General features: G+C 43.6%; 1 protein-coding gene across 1 annotated transcript; it reads right to left on the bottom strand.

The window, feature by feature from the left end:
• Positions 1-9,023: 9,023 nt before the first annotated feature.
• Positions 9,024-11,086, bottom strand: LOC136488243 (60 kDa jasmonate-induced protein-like). Its single transcript, XM_066485243.1, has 2 exons — positions 9,890-11,086; positions 9,024-9,780 (listed from the first exon to the last, which is right to left on the bottom strand). Exons 1-2 carry the CDS (start codon positions 11,084-11,086, stop codon positions 9,025-9,027), a joined length of 1,953 nt encoding a protein of 650 aa, XP_066341340.1. The 3' UTR covers position 9,024.
• Positions 11,087-13,892: the final 2,806 nt, after the last annotated feature.

Below are 13,892 nucleotides of genomic sequence, written 5' to 3'. Positions count from 1 at the left end.
CCAATTTTGACCACCAATTAAGAAGAGAAACTAGCATGATTATACACATATGTTTTTCATATTGACACATTTCCACATGTATTGGAGAAAAAGATGCCTTGTAGGATATTTAGATGAAAAACATGGAAATGGTGATCAAAATTGCGCAACCAGAAGAAGTGTAAAGCAGATCAAGCAACAAATAGAAGAAAGGCCCACCTACCTTGTGAATCTGGGACCAAAATGCACCTAGACATTACCCAAGCCCAGCAAGTAGCCTGCCAGCCAAAGGCGGTTGGAAGTGGGCGCTACCTGGGGGCGGCCGCACCAGGGCGCAGCCGCACCACTGCTGGCGCTTCTCGGGCCCACCTTTCACATGGTGGTACACTAACTCTAGAGGAGGACGGTACATGATGGATCTCCTCAGAATATTCCCTGTAAACCACTATTAGCTAGTATAAAAGGAGGGGGAGGCCTCCCACACTCACACACACCTCACTCAAGAGCCTCTCTCCTTCCACTTGTACTCTTTTACCTTTTTAGTAGTAGTTGGAGCTAGGCAAGCATCTTGTGAAGAGCTTGGACATCTTGGTATGAGAAATATAATTGATTCCAATATGGCCTTGCTCTTATTTTATCAAAGTAGTTATGATATAGAATTAGAGCAAAGTTCTTATGTTATTAAGTTAGCATATAGAACCTTATGCTTAAACCATTCATATAACATATATGGAAAGGCTAGTAGATCTAAGCTACGGTAAACGGTTTATTGTACCTTTGGGTTTGCCCTTGTTATTACTTGTTGATCCATAGGGTCAGAGTCCTAGGGGGATGTTGGTATTTCTTAACGCATACAGGAATAATCCGTAAGCACATGGATATACCATTGTAGCATTTCAGTCGGAAGTATTTAGGGTATCATTAATTTTTATTTTCCGAAAGGAAGGCATGGTGTAAAAGTATCTATTTAGTACATAAACAAGATAACATGACTGTATACTAGACCAATGTTCATAACATGGGTAAGCCAGGATAAATTTGGGATAGTGTGACACACACTCAAGCCAAACTCGAGGATAAAGAGAAAAGAAAGAATAAAGAATAAAAAAAATATTCCTAAACTAGAGCAGGCATATCCTAGAATAATATGCTAAGATTAGCAGATAATCATACAAATACATGGTTAAGTTTAAGCTCTAAGCATACAGATGGATGGGGAGACCACTAAGCACTAGTCTGCCAGCAAGCTTGGGTGGCAATTTACGAACTCCTACACTGTACCCGAACATGGTGGATTACAAGGGACAGACAGGGCTATCACCACCTGCCACCTACCCCTCAACCATGGAGCACCGTCATATCCAAAGGTTCCCGTGTACCCGAGCACCATGCCCGTGTACAAAGAAACTACCCAAATCCCCTTGGGACTCTGACCCTACGGATTGACAAGCATAGAACTTGAGCACACCCGAAGGCACAACGAACCGCCACCTCAACTTAGGTCTTATTCTAACCATATATGTTGTATGGATGATTAAGCATAAAGTTCTATATGCTAATATAACAAAAGAACTTTGCTCTAGTTCTATAGTATAATTACTTTGATAAAATGAGGGCAAGGCCATATTGGAACCAAATGTATTTCTCATACCAAGAATTGCCAAGATGTCCAAGCTCTTCACAAGAGTCTTGCCTAGCTCCAAAAGTACTACTAAAAGTGTAAAAGTACAAATGAAAGGGAGAGAGGCTTCTTGAGTGGCGTGTCTATGTGAGGGTGCCTCTCCCTCCTACTTATACTACTCTACAGGTCGGTTCCAGGGAATATTCTCTAGAGATCCCACCTAAACCACCCTCTTCAGCTTTGATGGAACCACCATGCGCGAGGTGGGGCCGAGTGGCAGCAGCAGGGGTGCGGCCACCCCTAGGCTATAACAGAACCACCCAATTTATAAGCGTACAAGTACAATGGCAACCACCGGAGCAGTCACACTTTCGTACTTGCACCCATATAAACCCGGTAGTCCGTCGCGTACCACGAAGGGTCTCGATTCATCGCCAACATACAACCAAGATCGTACATGATTCAACATACAACCACATGTTACATAGAGTTCACAAATACATTGTCATACATCAGAGTGCAATTAAAGTTATTACAACATCAACTCCAAATAAAGTTGTAGCGGAAGCAAAGTAGTTTTGAAACAACCTCACACATACTATTCAAATACATGCCAGCTAGTGATCAAGTCCAACAAAAGCATCATAAATAAGACATATAATGGAAGCGCCTTGCCCGAGCCTACTCTTCATCCACAGCAGGATAGAAGCAATTCTTACAATAGCCGTGGTAGACAGTATTATCTACAACAAGTGGGAATAAACCCTGAGTACGAGAAGGTACTCAGCTAGACTTACCCGTCATAAACAAAAAATAAGGTGACTCCAAGGATCATGCAAGGCTTTATAAGTGGATCTAGCTTGACAACATTTTGCGTAAAAGCCACTAGTCAACTATACATTTATAATTCGGTCATCAAGTTAATTATAGCTATTCATCACTAGATTAGCAACTAACCTATGCCAAACATGTGGTATATCATTTAGTAGCATACAATAGTAACCATAGCCGGTGTATGATTTTCATATCCATCATAACCATCATATTCCATAATCCATTTACTACGATGTTGGAGCTAGTCAAGTTTCTCACTGTCCGGGAGAGATGGCGATTCGAATCGATTTCAACCAGCTGAGAATTTATTCCTAACACAAACCCAAGAAGACTAGATCAATGGTCACCTTAGGTTACCTTTGGTACAACTCGGGTCCACATTTTATGGGTTCGATCAGCGCCGCACAATCAGGGACACTATCGGATACCAGGTCGATCAGGCCCAGCCTACCCTTGGCCTCACACCGGCTCCCTACACATCCTTACTACCTCCACTATGCGCACTTTGACAGAACAAGACCCGACCTGAGTTGAGCTACTCGGCTTCATGGTTGGAATGAGTTATCCGGCCAGCTAAGTGAGAGGCATGCGTTCAATCTCGACAGAAGTGCCAACAACGATACGGTCCTTAATCGACACGGACGGGATCAACATAGCCAACCTAACACCGTTGCATATAAGTTCCCGCTCGGTCTCCATTTAACATCAATACATGGTTATTTTCCACGATAGCAAATATAGCCAACCGTGCTCAGGTGTCCACCTATATCTCATAGGTGACAGGAAATAACTCGACTTCTACCGTTCTAAGCATTGCTAAGCATATATTTGATCCTAGACCTATAAAGGGTTCAAGGTTTAGATATCTGGACAAGGTAGGTCTATGCATCAAGTGTTTCCAATCAACTCTTATAATCTAATGCATCAAATATAAAGGACTCAAGTGATATTTTGTAAAACATAAGAGACTTAGAACGCTCTGGGCTTGCCTTTCAGGAACGAGGTGGGACGATGGTCGGGACACTCGGGAAGCTTGTCAGTGCATGGCTCCTCTCCTTCGGGAGCTGCGGTTTGTGGTGCCTCTTGGTTGTCCTCTGTTTCTCCTTCGAATTCCAACAACATCACTTCTTCGGGCGATCCTATATGTATGAGCATGAAATAAGATATCATGGATGCATAGATAGTGATATGGATGCGATGATATGCCAAAATGCATGTGTATAAGTGTCCACAACCATAAAGTATTAAGGTAGTACCCAAACAAATCTTCTTTTATTGAGTAAGTGCATATCTCTTCGCATATAATTTAAACAACTTTCATAAAAAGTGTTTTTGGGACTACAAGACAATAGCCACATGTTTTGACCATAACTGGAGTTATACCCAACCAAATACGATGATCTTGGACTTTCTGGAAAGCTTATAAAATTTTATACAACTTTCATTTAATCATCACAAGATGATTCAATAGACATATAGGTCAAACAATTCTTAGGCTTGCACGTGTCACGTGTGAAGCAAACACCAAGTTTGAGATTTTCCGGAGATGGTTTGCTACTTTATGAGGTTTAATTGAATTTCCGCGCGACGACACCGTTTAATTATAGGTTGAACTGAGTCTACCCATGAAAAGATTCGAAATGGTATCTAACTTTTACACAGGCTCTAATGTGCCCTAGGGATAAGAATTTTGTGGAGGTGGATGACAAAATCTATTGGGTCCAAGATGAAATTCACCCTCTTTTGTCTCATTCGGCACAGAGAAAAATATAATGAAAAATGATCAGAAAAACCTCAGATCCTGTGTGGGGTCTTAATTTGGGTGTACATGCTTGCCAAAAAAATGTCAAGCCATTTCGACATAGGCGGAATATACATGCTTCACAGTGGTACATGTGCCTTTTTATCGAACCATGACTATACACATAGGTTATCAAGGTTTCTGTGGTTCATAGGCATTCCGGTGTCATATTCATCTCAAACTTTTTCTTAGGCTTGCACGTGCCACGTGTGAAGGAAACATCAAGTTTGGGATTTTCCGAAGATGGTTTGCTAGATTCTGAGGTTTAATTGAATTTCCACGCGACGACACCGTTTTATTATAGGTTGAACTGAGTCTACCCACGAAAAGATCCGGAATGGTGCCAACTTTTACACAGGCTCTAATGTGCCCTAGGAATAAGAATTTTGTGGAGGTGGATGACAAAATCTATTGGGTCCAAGATGAAATTCACCCTCTTTTGTCTCATTCGGCACAGAGAAAAATATAATAAATAAACAAATGATAAGAAAAACCTCAGATCCTGTGTGAGGTCTTAATTTGGGTGTACAAGCTTGCCAAAAAAATTTCAAGCCATTTCGATATAGGAATACATGTGCTTCTATTTATTCAGTATATAAAAAAATACAGTACAATGCTATATTTAAAAAAAAAACTGCTACACAACATCACTGCCGGTTTGGGGAATAAACCGGCAGTGATGTACCCTCATCATTGTCGGTTTATAATGAGAACCGACAGTGATGAGCTATTTCCCGAATTAATTAAATAATTTATAAAATTGAACAAAAAATATGGGCTGCCTGGGACTCGAACACGGGTCTCGAGGGCTAGGTTGAGGGGTGTTAACTATTGAGCCAGTCGGAGGAGTTCGAAAAAATGAAAAGTTATCCTACTTAACACCTAACTGCTAAATGTTTTTCAAAAAAAAAACTGCTACACCACATCACTGCCAGTTTGGGCTTGAACCGGCAGTGATGTACCATCATTACTGTCGGTTTATAATGAGAACCGGCAGTGATGAGTTATTTCCCAAAGTAATTAAATAATTTATAAAAAAACAAAAAAATTTGGGCCGCCTGGAACTCGAACATGGGTCTCGGGGGCTTGGTTGAAGTGTCTTAACCGTTGAGACAGTCGAAGGAGTTCGAAAGCAAATGAAAAGTTATGCTACTTAACACCTAACTGCTAAACCACATCACTACCGGTTTGGGGAATGACCCGGCAGTGATGTACACCCATCACTGTCGGTTTGGGGAGTGACCCGACAGTGATGTACCCCCATCACTGTCGTTTTTGACTTACAACCGGCAGTGATGAGATACTGGTATAAAAGAGGCATGGGTTGAAATTATCCAAATTCATTTCAACACCACGCCAACCCCTCCCCCCATGCCGCCGGAGCACCGCCCTACGCCGTCCGCCGCCCCACGCCGGAGCACCGCCCCACGTCGTCCACCGCCCCAAGCCGGAGCACCGCGCTGTCCGTACCCTCATTCGTCATCCACGACGCCGGCCGTGCCCCTCCTCCTTCCCGGTGAGTGCGTTCAGGAGCACTCCCACCGCCGAGGCCTTCAGGAGCGCGCGGACAGCTGCTTTCCCTCCCCCACGGTGAGTGCATGGCTCACTGCCTGCTGTGTGTTTGATGAAATGCCCCACGGTGTTAGCGCCTCATAGTAGCACTTCTCCCTCCTGGTTCCTACCTTCCACCACCTATGGCTAGTAACATTGCTGATTTTTTTGTATCACCCACATCACACGTATAATCATGGTCATCTCAACTCCATGTTCCGTGAGTATTAGCGGTCTCCTTAGACCACGTAGGCACGGATGCCAGGTAAAGGAAAAAAGCAGGGTCCTCGGTGGCTTCGTGGATTGCTAGATAGAGTAGCTTGCAGAAGAAGTCGGCGCCTCACCTGACAAATCGCAGAAACACATATGGAGCTATATGTTGTGGCTTAGCATGCATTTTTTCGAGAGCACGGGATGAGTAAAGTGACCGAGTCACAAGATGGCATAACATGGAGTGGTTGGGACAAGAAGAAAGTGAGAAATATACACTGTGTTAGAAAAAATTAGTTCTAATACATCCAATCCTATGTGTATTATAGTTTTTAAGACAGTTGATAGTGTATGCCCACATTGATGATGCTGTTAGGGTATGTTTGTTTGTTCAGGCAAGAATCCCAGGCATCCGATTTTTAAATGTCTGGAACGAAAAATAAAGAACTGCCTTGTGACTTCGGAGAGCATTTGCTGGTTTTTATGAGCTTTCTAGCATCCTTACTAAGATAGTCTTTTCTAGCAGATTTTAGATGATTACTGATGATGATGTATTGTGTGATCTTGATACAATCACTGTAGCTACGTATTTGATGTTCAAGTACAAATTTGTGTGCTCTCGCCTCTCTTTCGATCAGGAGAAGAAATGATACATTTCAATGGCACAGACATGCACTAGCATCCCAAAAATGCATCTAGTTGATTTTTTTATTTCCTGGAAGATGTGGTTTTCTATTATTTGTTCATCAACCCTTTTACAGCAAGAGCCCCATTGACATACCTACAAATATTGTTCATTAGAGCAGTGGTATCCATAGCCTCATGTTTTATGTAGATTTCGATATAACCGTGTGTGGATTACCAATGCATCAATGAGAGGTTTTTTAGATACTAATGGCAATGTAAAACATGACATAGATAGGTGACACCTAAATAAGTGGATTTTATTAAGATATGACTGTATAAGTCAATTTTAGCTTCCTCCAAAATTCATAAACTAATCGGTATAATATGACTATTGGGAGCAATAAAGAATTTGGTTATTCATCTTGCACATGAGCAATACTGACAATGTATTGCCGAACAATGTTCTTACTCTTAAGCTTCCCTAGTTCAATGAGTTACTATTACCACTTACCACATGCCTAATTTACTTAAATGTATAGGCAACCATGACATGGTATGTAGTTCATGTTGGTCACATGCCTGGAAAGATTGCTATGCTCAAGTCAATCGCTACCCTGGTAATTTGCACAAAAAGTACAACACAAAAGCGGAAGCTTTGAGGGCACTGGTGGCAGTGTTGAATTGGTAAGCGATCCTAATAACATATTATTTTCTAATCACACATACCGCTTTCTAATGTTTCTTCCTTTAATGTTGCTCAGTGTCCGAAGAAGACATATCGGTGGGACGCAGGTCCCATTCAAGGTTGTCGAAATGGAGGGGAAGTACCTATCACAGCCGGCTGGAAACAATGAATGCGGGTTTTATGTAATATGGGCAATGCTTCGCTACATCGGCGGGAAATCGAAAGAAGCCGATAAGTTGGTGTGTATAATCCCCATTTTATTTATGTCTGTTAATAATTCAACAAAATGATTTACTGTTCCTCTTTGGATATCATCTTTTTTGAACGACAACGCAAGAAATATAACCACGAAAGACTGTTAGACATGGAGATCGTCGCACTGCAATCGTCGCTGGCAAAATTCATTTTAGCCGAGGTATTGAAAAAAGATGGAGTATTTCCATTGCACAATCCGTGAAGTACAAGGACCAGTATGGCCCAGAGCGGCTCGCCAGATTATTGTAAGAAGTCCGAGAAGCATTGCACAATCTGTGAAGTCCGAGAACATTTCTTTTTTATTTTGAGGGATCGAGATTTGGATAAGAACATTTGAATTGTAACCGTAACATTTGTAATATTTAATATTGATGGACCTGTCGTCTACGTAGCGTATATAAAGCGAAACCCGATTTTACGAAAAAATATAAATTAAAATCAATTATAAAATAATAAAATACGAACGTGACATCACTGCCGGTTATCAGAAAACCAGCAGTGTTGTCGTAAACATCACTGTCGGTTATCAACAAAACCGGCAGTGATGGCACTACCGGCTCGAGCCACAAACTGGCAGCGTTGGCTTAGCCATCACTGCCGGTTCTTGTCACAAATCGGCAGTGATTCTTACTATAACACTGCCGGTTGAAACACAAACCGACAGTGTTGTTGGAACTGAACTCTATCGGGTGGTCTTATGAACCGGCAGTGTTGGTGGAAATGAACACAGCCGGTTGTGTAAAGAACCGGCAGTGAAGTTGAAGAACACTGCCGGTTTGTAGGAACCGATAGTGATAGCTTACCCTCATCACAGCGGGTATGGTTGTGCCGGTTTAAAATACGACAGTAATGGGATATTTTGAACCGGTAGTGAAGTGCTATTCTACCGTAGTGATATTAAGTTATCTCCAAAAAGTATCAGTCTATTTTCCTAAAATTTATGGAATGAACGCATTTTTAATTGTAGCAAAATTTAAAGTGTTAGCGCGATGTTTTTAATTCTAAGATCCGGCGTTCGAGGTGAGATCCACTTATGTACCTAGTAACATCGAACTGCTACCTTGTCTCAGTAGCATTATATTAGATGCATGCGATAATCCTACTTGCTAGTAGTAGCATGTTGAAGTGCCGAGGGAAACAAATCGTAAACCAAAGTACACAATGGTGAAGAAATCGGATATAGATATCCAATATGCTAGGGGGGCACGAAAATCCAATACGCTTACACACTAAGCCCAATGAAATCAAAACTGATGCATGACCAGAAACGCCCATAGACATTGACTAAGGTAGTGTTTGGTTGACAAAGTGGTAGTGACCACGTGAATGAAAATTGATTGCAGAGGGGAGGGGAGGGGAGGGGGGGGGGGGGGGGGGGGGGGGGAGAGCCTTGAACCAAACAAAAATTCCTACCACTCCAACAGGAGACGAGGAAGCCATTTATTAATTAACCCAATTGATTTAGAGGTCCGATTCCCAGATCACTTTCACTAGAATCGAATCATAGCCGGTGTGGATATATCCCTCCTTGTGTTTCTCGGTGCTTGGCTCCATCAATAATGTTGTGGTGTTCATCCGGAGCTCATCGTGGACGACGAGAAACCGTTGTGCCTTGTTTCCGGATGGTTCGGGGTGAAATTCAGCACTGACGATGAAATCAACACCCGCTTGGTCAGCAGCAGCAGCAGCTGAAGCGTGTAGGGTGGCCTCTATCAGGAGCGGCGAGCCAAGTGGCACGGCAAGGATCGAGCGCACAAGTGGGACCTGGTAGTTGTCTGGGGTGGCGGCCACCTTGTCATCTGAGTCACGGCTGAAGAGTACGCACCTGGCATCCATATCTGTGTCCACGTCGTCGTCGAAAGCTCGGCTGCGTGCAACGATTCTCCCATGGACGAGGATGTCAGCTGTGGTGGCAACGCCGTCTTGGGCCAGCAACGACGACATGTACACCTGCACCGTGGCTTGCACCGCGTCACTCAGCACCGCGTAGGTCACCTCTAAGGGTCGTCCGCGGGCAGTGTGGATCGTCCCGGTCAAGGGCTTGTCGTACACAGCATTCGCGTCATCGTAGTAATCCCAGAGCAGCGGTGTACCATCGTCGCCGCTAGAGTCGTCATCAGCCTCAGCCGCGACGGTGTTAACGGCTGCAATGGAGACGCATCCTGAAGCGGAGATGGCTCTGTACGGTCCAGTCAGCAGCAGATCACGGCCCTCACCCTGCTGGAGGCACACAGGCCACAAGCGTCACGCATGCATACATGCCGGAACGATGGCAACAATATAAAACCGCACACAGACACAGTTGGATCTGCGTGCTCATGCTTACCGTAGAGTTCTGCACGGGCACGGGTGCGTCGTCGTGCTGCCGCCCCAACACCCAGCTGGCAATGGCCTCACGCAAGACCGACACCCCGCGTGCAACAAGTTGGACAAAGCCATTGACGAAGGGGACGGCATGGTCCTCACCGCCGACGACCGCATCCGCCTCTGCTGCCCCAGCTTGGAGCGGCTTGTAGATGATCTGGCCCCGCTTGCCATCGAAAACCGCGATGGTGCCGCCGTAGACACGGAAGTCGTCGGCAGCAGCAGCGCGCAAGGCAAACACCTCGACAAGGGGATGGCCTTGGGCTATTGCGGCATGCCGCGGGCGCCTCCGCCCCCGCCCAGGTGGTGGCGGTCTCCAGAAGAGCTTCCTTTTAAGCAGCAGCTGAACAACCCGCAGTGCCTCATCGGAGTTGTTAACATCGGCGACACGTTCAGTCAGATCCTGGGGCCAGTAGTCGTCCTCCCCTCTGTTCTCCCTGTACCACTTCCACTCCATCAATGCCTGCGACATATTCGCCCAGTTGAGCAGGTAGCATACCTGCTGCTCGTCGAGCATTGTCTCGGCATAGGTGGATTGCCTCCAGCTGTTGTTCACCGTGTTGAAGTGTGGAATCATCCGTGCGGACTCACAGACGACGACGATCAGGCGCGCCAGAACGCGTTTGGTGTCGTCGTCAACAAAGCGACGACCTGTTCTGGACGACTGCTTGTAAGCCGAGAGCCAGCGCACGGCTTCCATCACCTTCCCCTTGCACAGGTCCACATCACGCTTCAACTTGTAGGATGACCCGCCAAGTAGGCTCGGATAGTCGAAATCACACTCTAAAAACGTGGATCCTAGGAGCAACCGCGTGCTCGCACCCTCGAAGCCAAACTCGTACCACACTCGCCTTCTCTTTCTGTCCTCCTGCTGCTGGTCGTAGTTGCCGAAGCCCACTAGGTACACATTGTCGTCCCGCACTGCCAGGATTACTTGACTATCCTCCCCAGATATAGCTAGGTGGATGTAGATCCACCTCGCCGGGTGAGCAGGAGTGCGCTGCTCGGCGAGCACCGGATGGCCCTCCACGTCCTCCTTCACTTTGCCTATGTGTCGGGCTAGATGACAGCGCAGTTTCATGATGAAATCAGCGTAGTCGCCATCCTCGTCCTCGATGCCATCCTTGATGGTGTAGTAAACATTGACAGGAGGCGCCATTACTCAACCCTAAAGTTTTGCCAAATCAAATAATATATAAGTATCTCTCGCTCTCTGTCTTTCTTCTATATATAGTAAACAAGCAAAACCAGTTTTCCATAAAGAGGCGTAGTTTTAACAAAAGGTAATTTACTGAAAAGGGGGTGTGGAAAGTAGACTATTTTGTGGCTTAGAAGAAACTGTACATCATCTTTTCTTTGATTACCGTGTGGCTAGGTTCTTTTGGAATTCTCTACTCATTGCGTTCAATGTTCAACCGCCAAGAAGTACAGCTCACTTGTTTGGCCCCTGGATAAGGAGTTTTGGTCCAGGGCTAAGAGATCAAGTAATAGTGGGGATAGCTTCAATGTGTTGGGTCCTTGTGGTTGAATAGAAATGATGCGGTGTTCCAAAGGATAGATACTAACTCTTGTAGGTAATTTTCAGGGGTGTTTATTAGATCAGGCAATGGTCCCTGCTGTCTAAAGAGGAAGCGAGAGGGGTTTGCAAAGCAGGGTGCCGGAAGCTGGAAGTGACCGTGATGCAATTTTTTGGAGGCCATGCTATGAGAAACCAGAGAAGGATAGGGCAGTAGCTTCCTAGGGCTTCTTCTTTGGTTTTGTTGCTTTCTTTGTTGAAAGTGGTTTGGACTTTGGGCTCTTTCATGTCCGTCTAGCGGAACTTGGTCTAAGTACCCGTTCTCTTGTATTGGTTGGCCATAAGCATTCACTTGTTAATGTGAAGGTTGGAATGCTGTTTATTCCTTAATCTAAAAAATAAAGAAGGCCAACAAATAAAAACTACCGAACAAATATTGCAATCTCTCACTGTCATGTCGATGACACCATTGCTGCCTTAACATGCCGAGCCTAGCGATTCTTTGATCACACTTACATAAATCTATCAGGAGAGTGATACAACCTTATATTTTGAATAATAATATCTATTGGAAGATATATTCTTTGAAACAAAAAAGAGTTATATTTAAGTAGTTATTTTTTATACTGAATTTAGTCATGGTGTTAAGCTATCTATATATGTACTCCTTCCATTTCAAAATAGATGGTGTACTGCCATAGGAGGATAAATAGTAAAACTTTATAATTTTTCACCAACAGTTATTCAAAGTATATACATGCTTAGTAGATAAAATATTCATATCAGATTCATATTCCATGCATCTTTCAGAATAAATTAATTTAGACCAATTGATGATGTCCTGTAAGGGTGATTAATGGTCAAAGTATACTTCTAAAGACTTCCAACAATATAATCCTGATAAGCTTTAACAAAAGAAACGGAAGGAGCATACATTTTCTAGTCATGGTGAAAGCTAAAAAGGTTTGACTTAATAATAAAAGTAATTTGACTTTGAGTATTATAGGAATGAACTGTAGTACGTGAAGGAGATTGATTGAAAGTATTTGTATAGGTCATGTACACTTGGACTTTGAAGTGTATATATAAGAGGCCCATAAGAGAAGAGAAACCACGAGACAATTGAATTTATTCACGCGTGGTTTTTTGCTACTAATTTTCTATAGTTAAGTAGGATGGGAAAAAACAAATCAACTATGAAACACTACATTGTTGCCATAATAGTACTCTGACGATATCTTTTGAAGGTAGATAGAACTTTTGAGGTAAAGTAGACTGATATTTTGGCTAGCACTAACTGTGCAGTAACTCTATGCCCATAATATCCATTACGCACCATGCACATGATGAAATTAAAATGAAATATACACTTTACATAGGTAATTACATTTTGCACGGGTTTCACACATATATACAGCGCGTCGCTTGTGGAAGCATGTATAGTGACGTACGGTTCAGCTATGTGTATGCGTGGGCAAAGTGTAAAGAATTCAGTGTTGTGTAGCATTGCTATGCTTTAGGAGTTACGAGTTAGCTAGGACCCTACGATCTCTCTATCCGTGCAAGGCGAAACCTCAAAAATTAATTAAGATCCAACATCCAAGCATACAGAACACAAATTTAAAGCAGATCATCCAGTATCATAGATATATAGCGCCCTCACCTGAGCTGCGTGCGATCCCTGCACCTTCAATGTTTATTTGTTGGGCACGGACCGAGAGCAATCGATTCATCTAACTTGTTCCTTGCGATAGCTAGGCCTATGGACTGCCCAAGCATATATACACGGCCGCTACGGAGACAAAACCTAATTTTAAGCATTATAATGACCATGTGAAGGGTCGTTCAATAATAATGTTCCTTGGGCTCTTACAAATTAGTGTAAGAATATCAGTAATTTAAAGAGTGGTTACAGAAGGGACGAAGACCCATGCTGCGACGACTGCGCTTTGTTGACTTGACCACGACGCTTCCTAATTTTTTTTGGATAAAAATGTTGGAAGTCTGGTTTGGGTGTGGACACATATGCTAGTATTTAATGAGTGCAACGTGAAGTTCGCCACAAGTTCGGTAAAGTGGTACTATCAAGCCTTCCCATGATTTAGATCTGTTTGGGTTCCACAGTCCAATAATAAAGCCAAATATTTAGCTATTAAAGCAAGGCCAGTAAGCTTGGCTTATAGCCAAGCAATATCATTTAGAGACTAACAGAGTATATAGTAGCGTATCTGTTCTAGAATTTAAAGTATTGTTTTTAATATATTAGATCCAATCAATCTGAGAGAAAGAGAGCCCACCGGACACATGGCTGGGCGGAGGCCTCTCGCGCTTGCATGCGAACGGTGGGAACCGTGCAAGCAGCCGGCACCCAAAACTTGCGACTAGTGCTCTCTCTTTCCTGATTTCTCTCTCCTTCACATTGGATTTTGCTGAGTTGTCTTTGCTATAA

This window comes from Miscanthus floridulus, chromosome 10, assembly GCF_019320115.1.
Source record: "Miscanthus floridulus cultivar M001 chromosome 10, ASM1932011v1, whole genome shotgun sequence".
Taxonomy (NCBI): Eukaryota; Viridiplantae; Streptophyta; class Magnoliopsida; order Poales; family Poaceae; genus Miscanthus; species Miscanthus floridulus.
The sequence above is the reverse complement of the archived record's forward strand: the minus strand, read 5'-3'. Positions and strand labels throughout refer to the sequence as shown.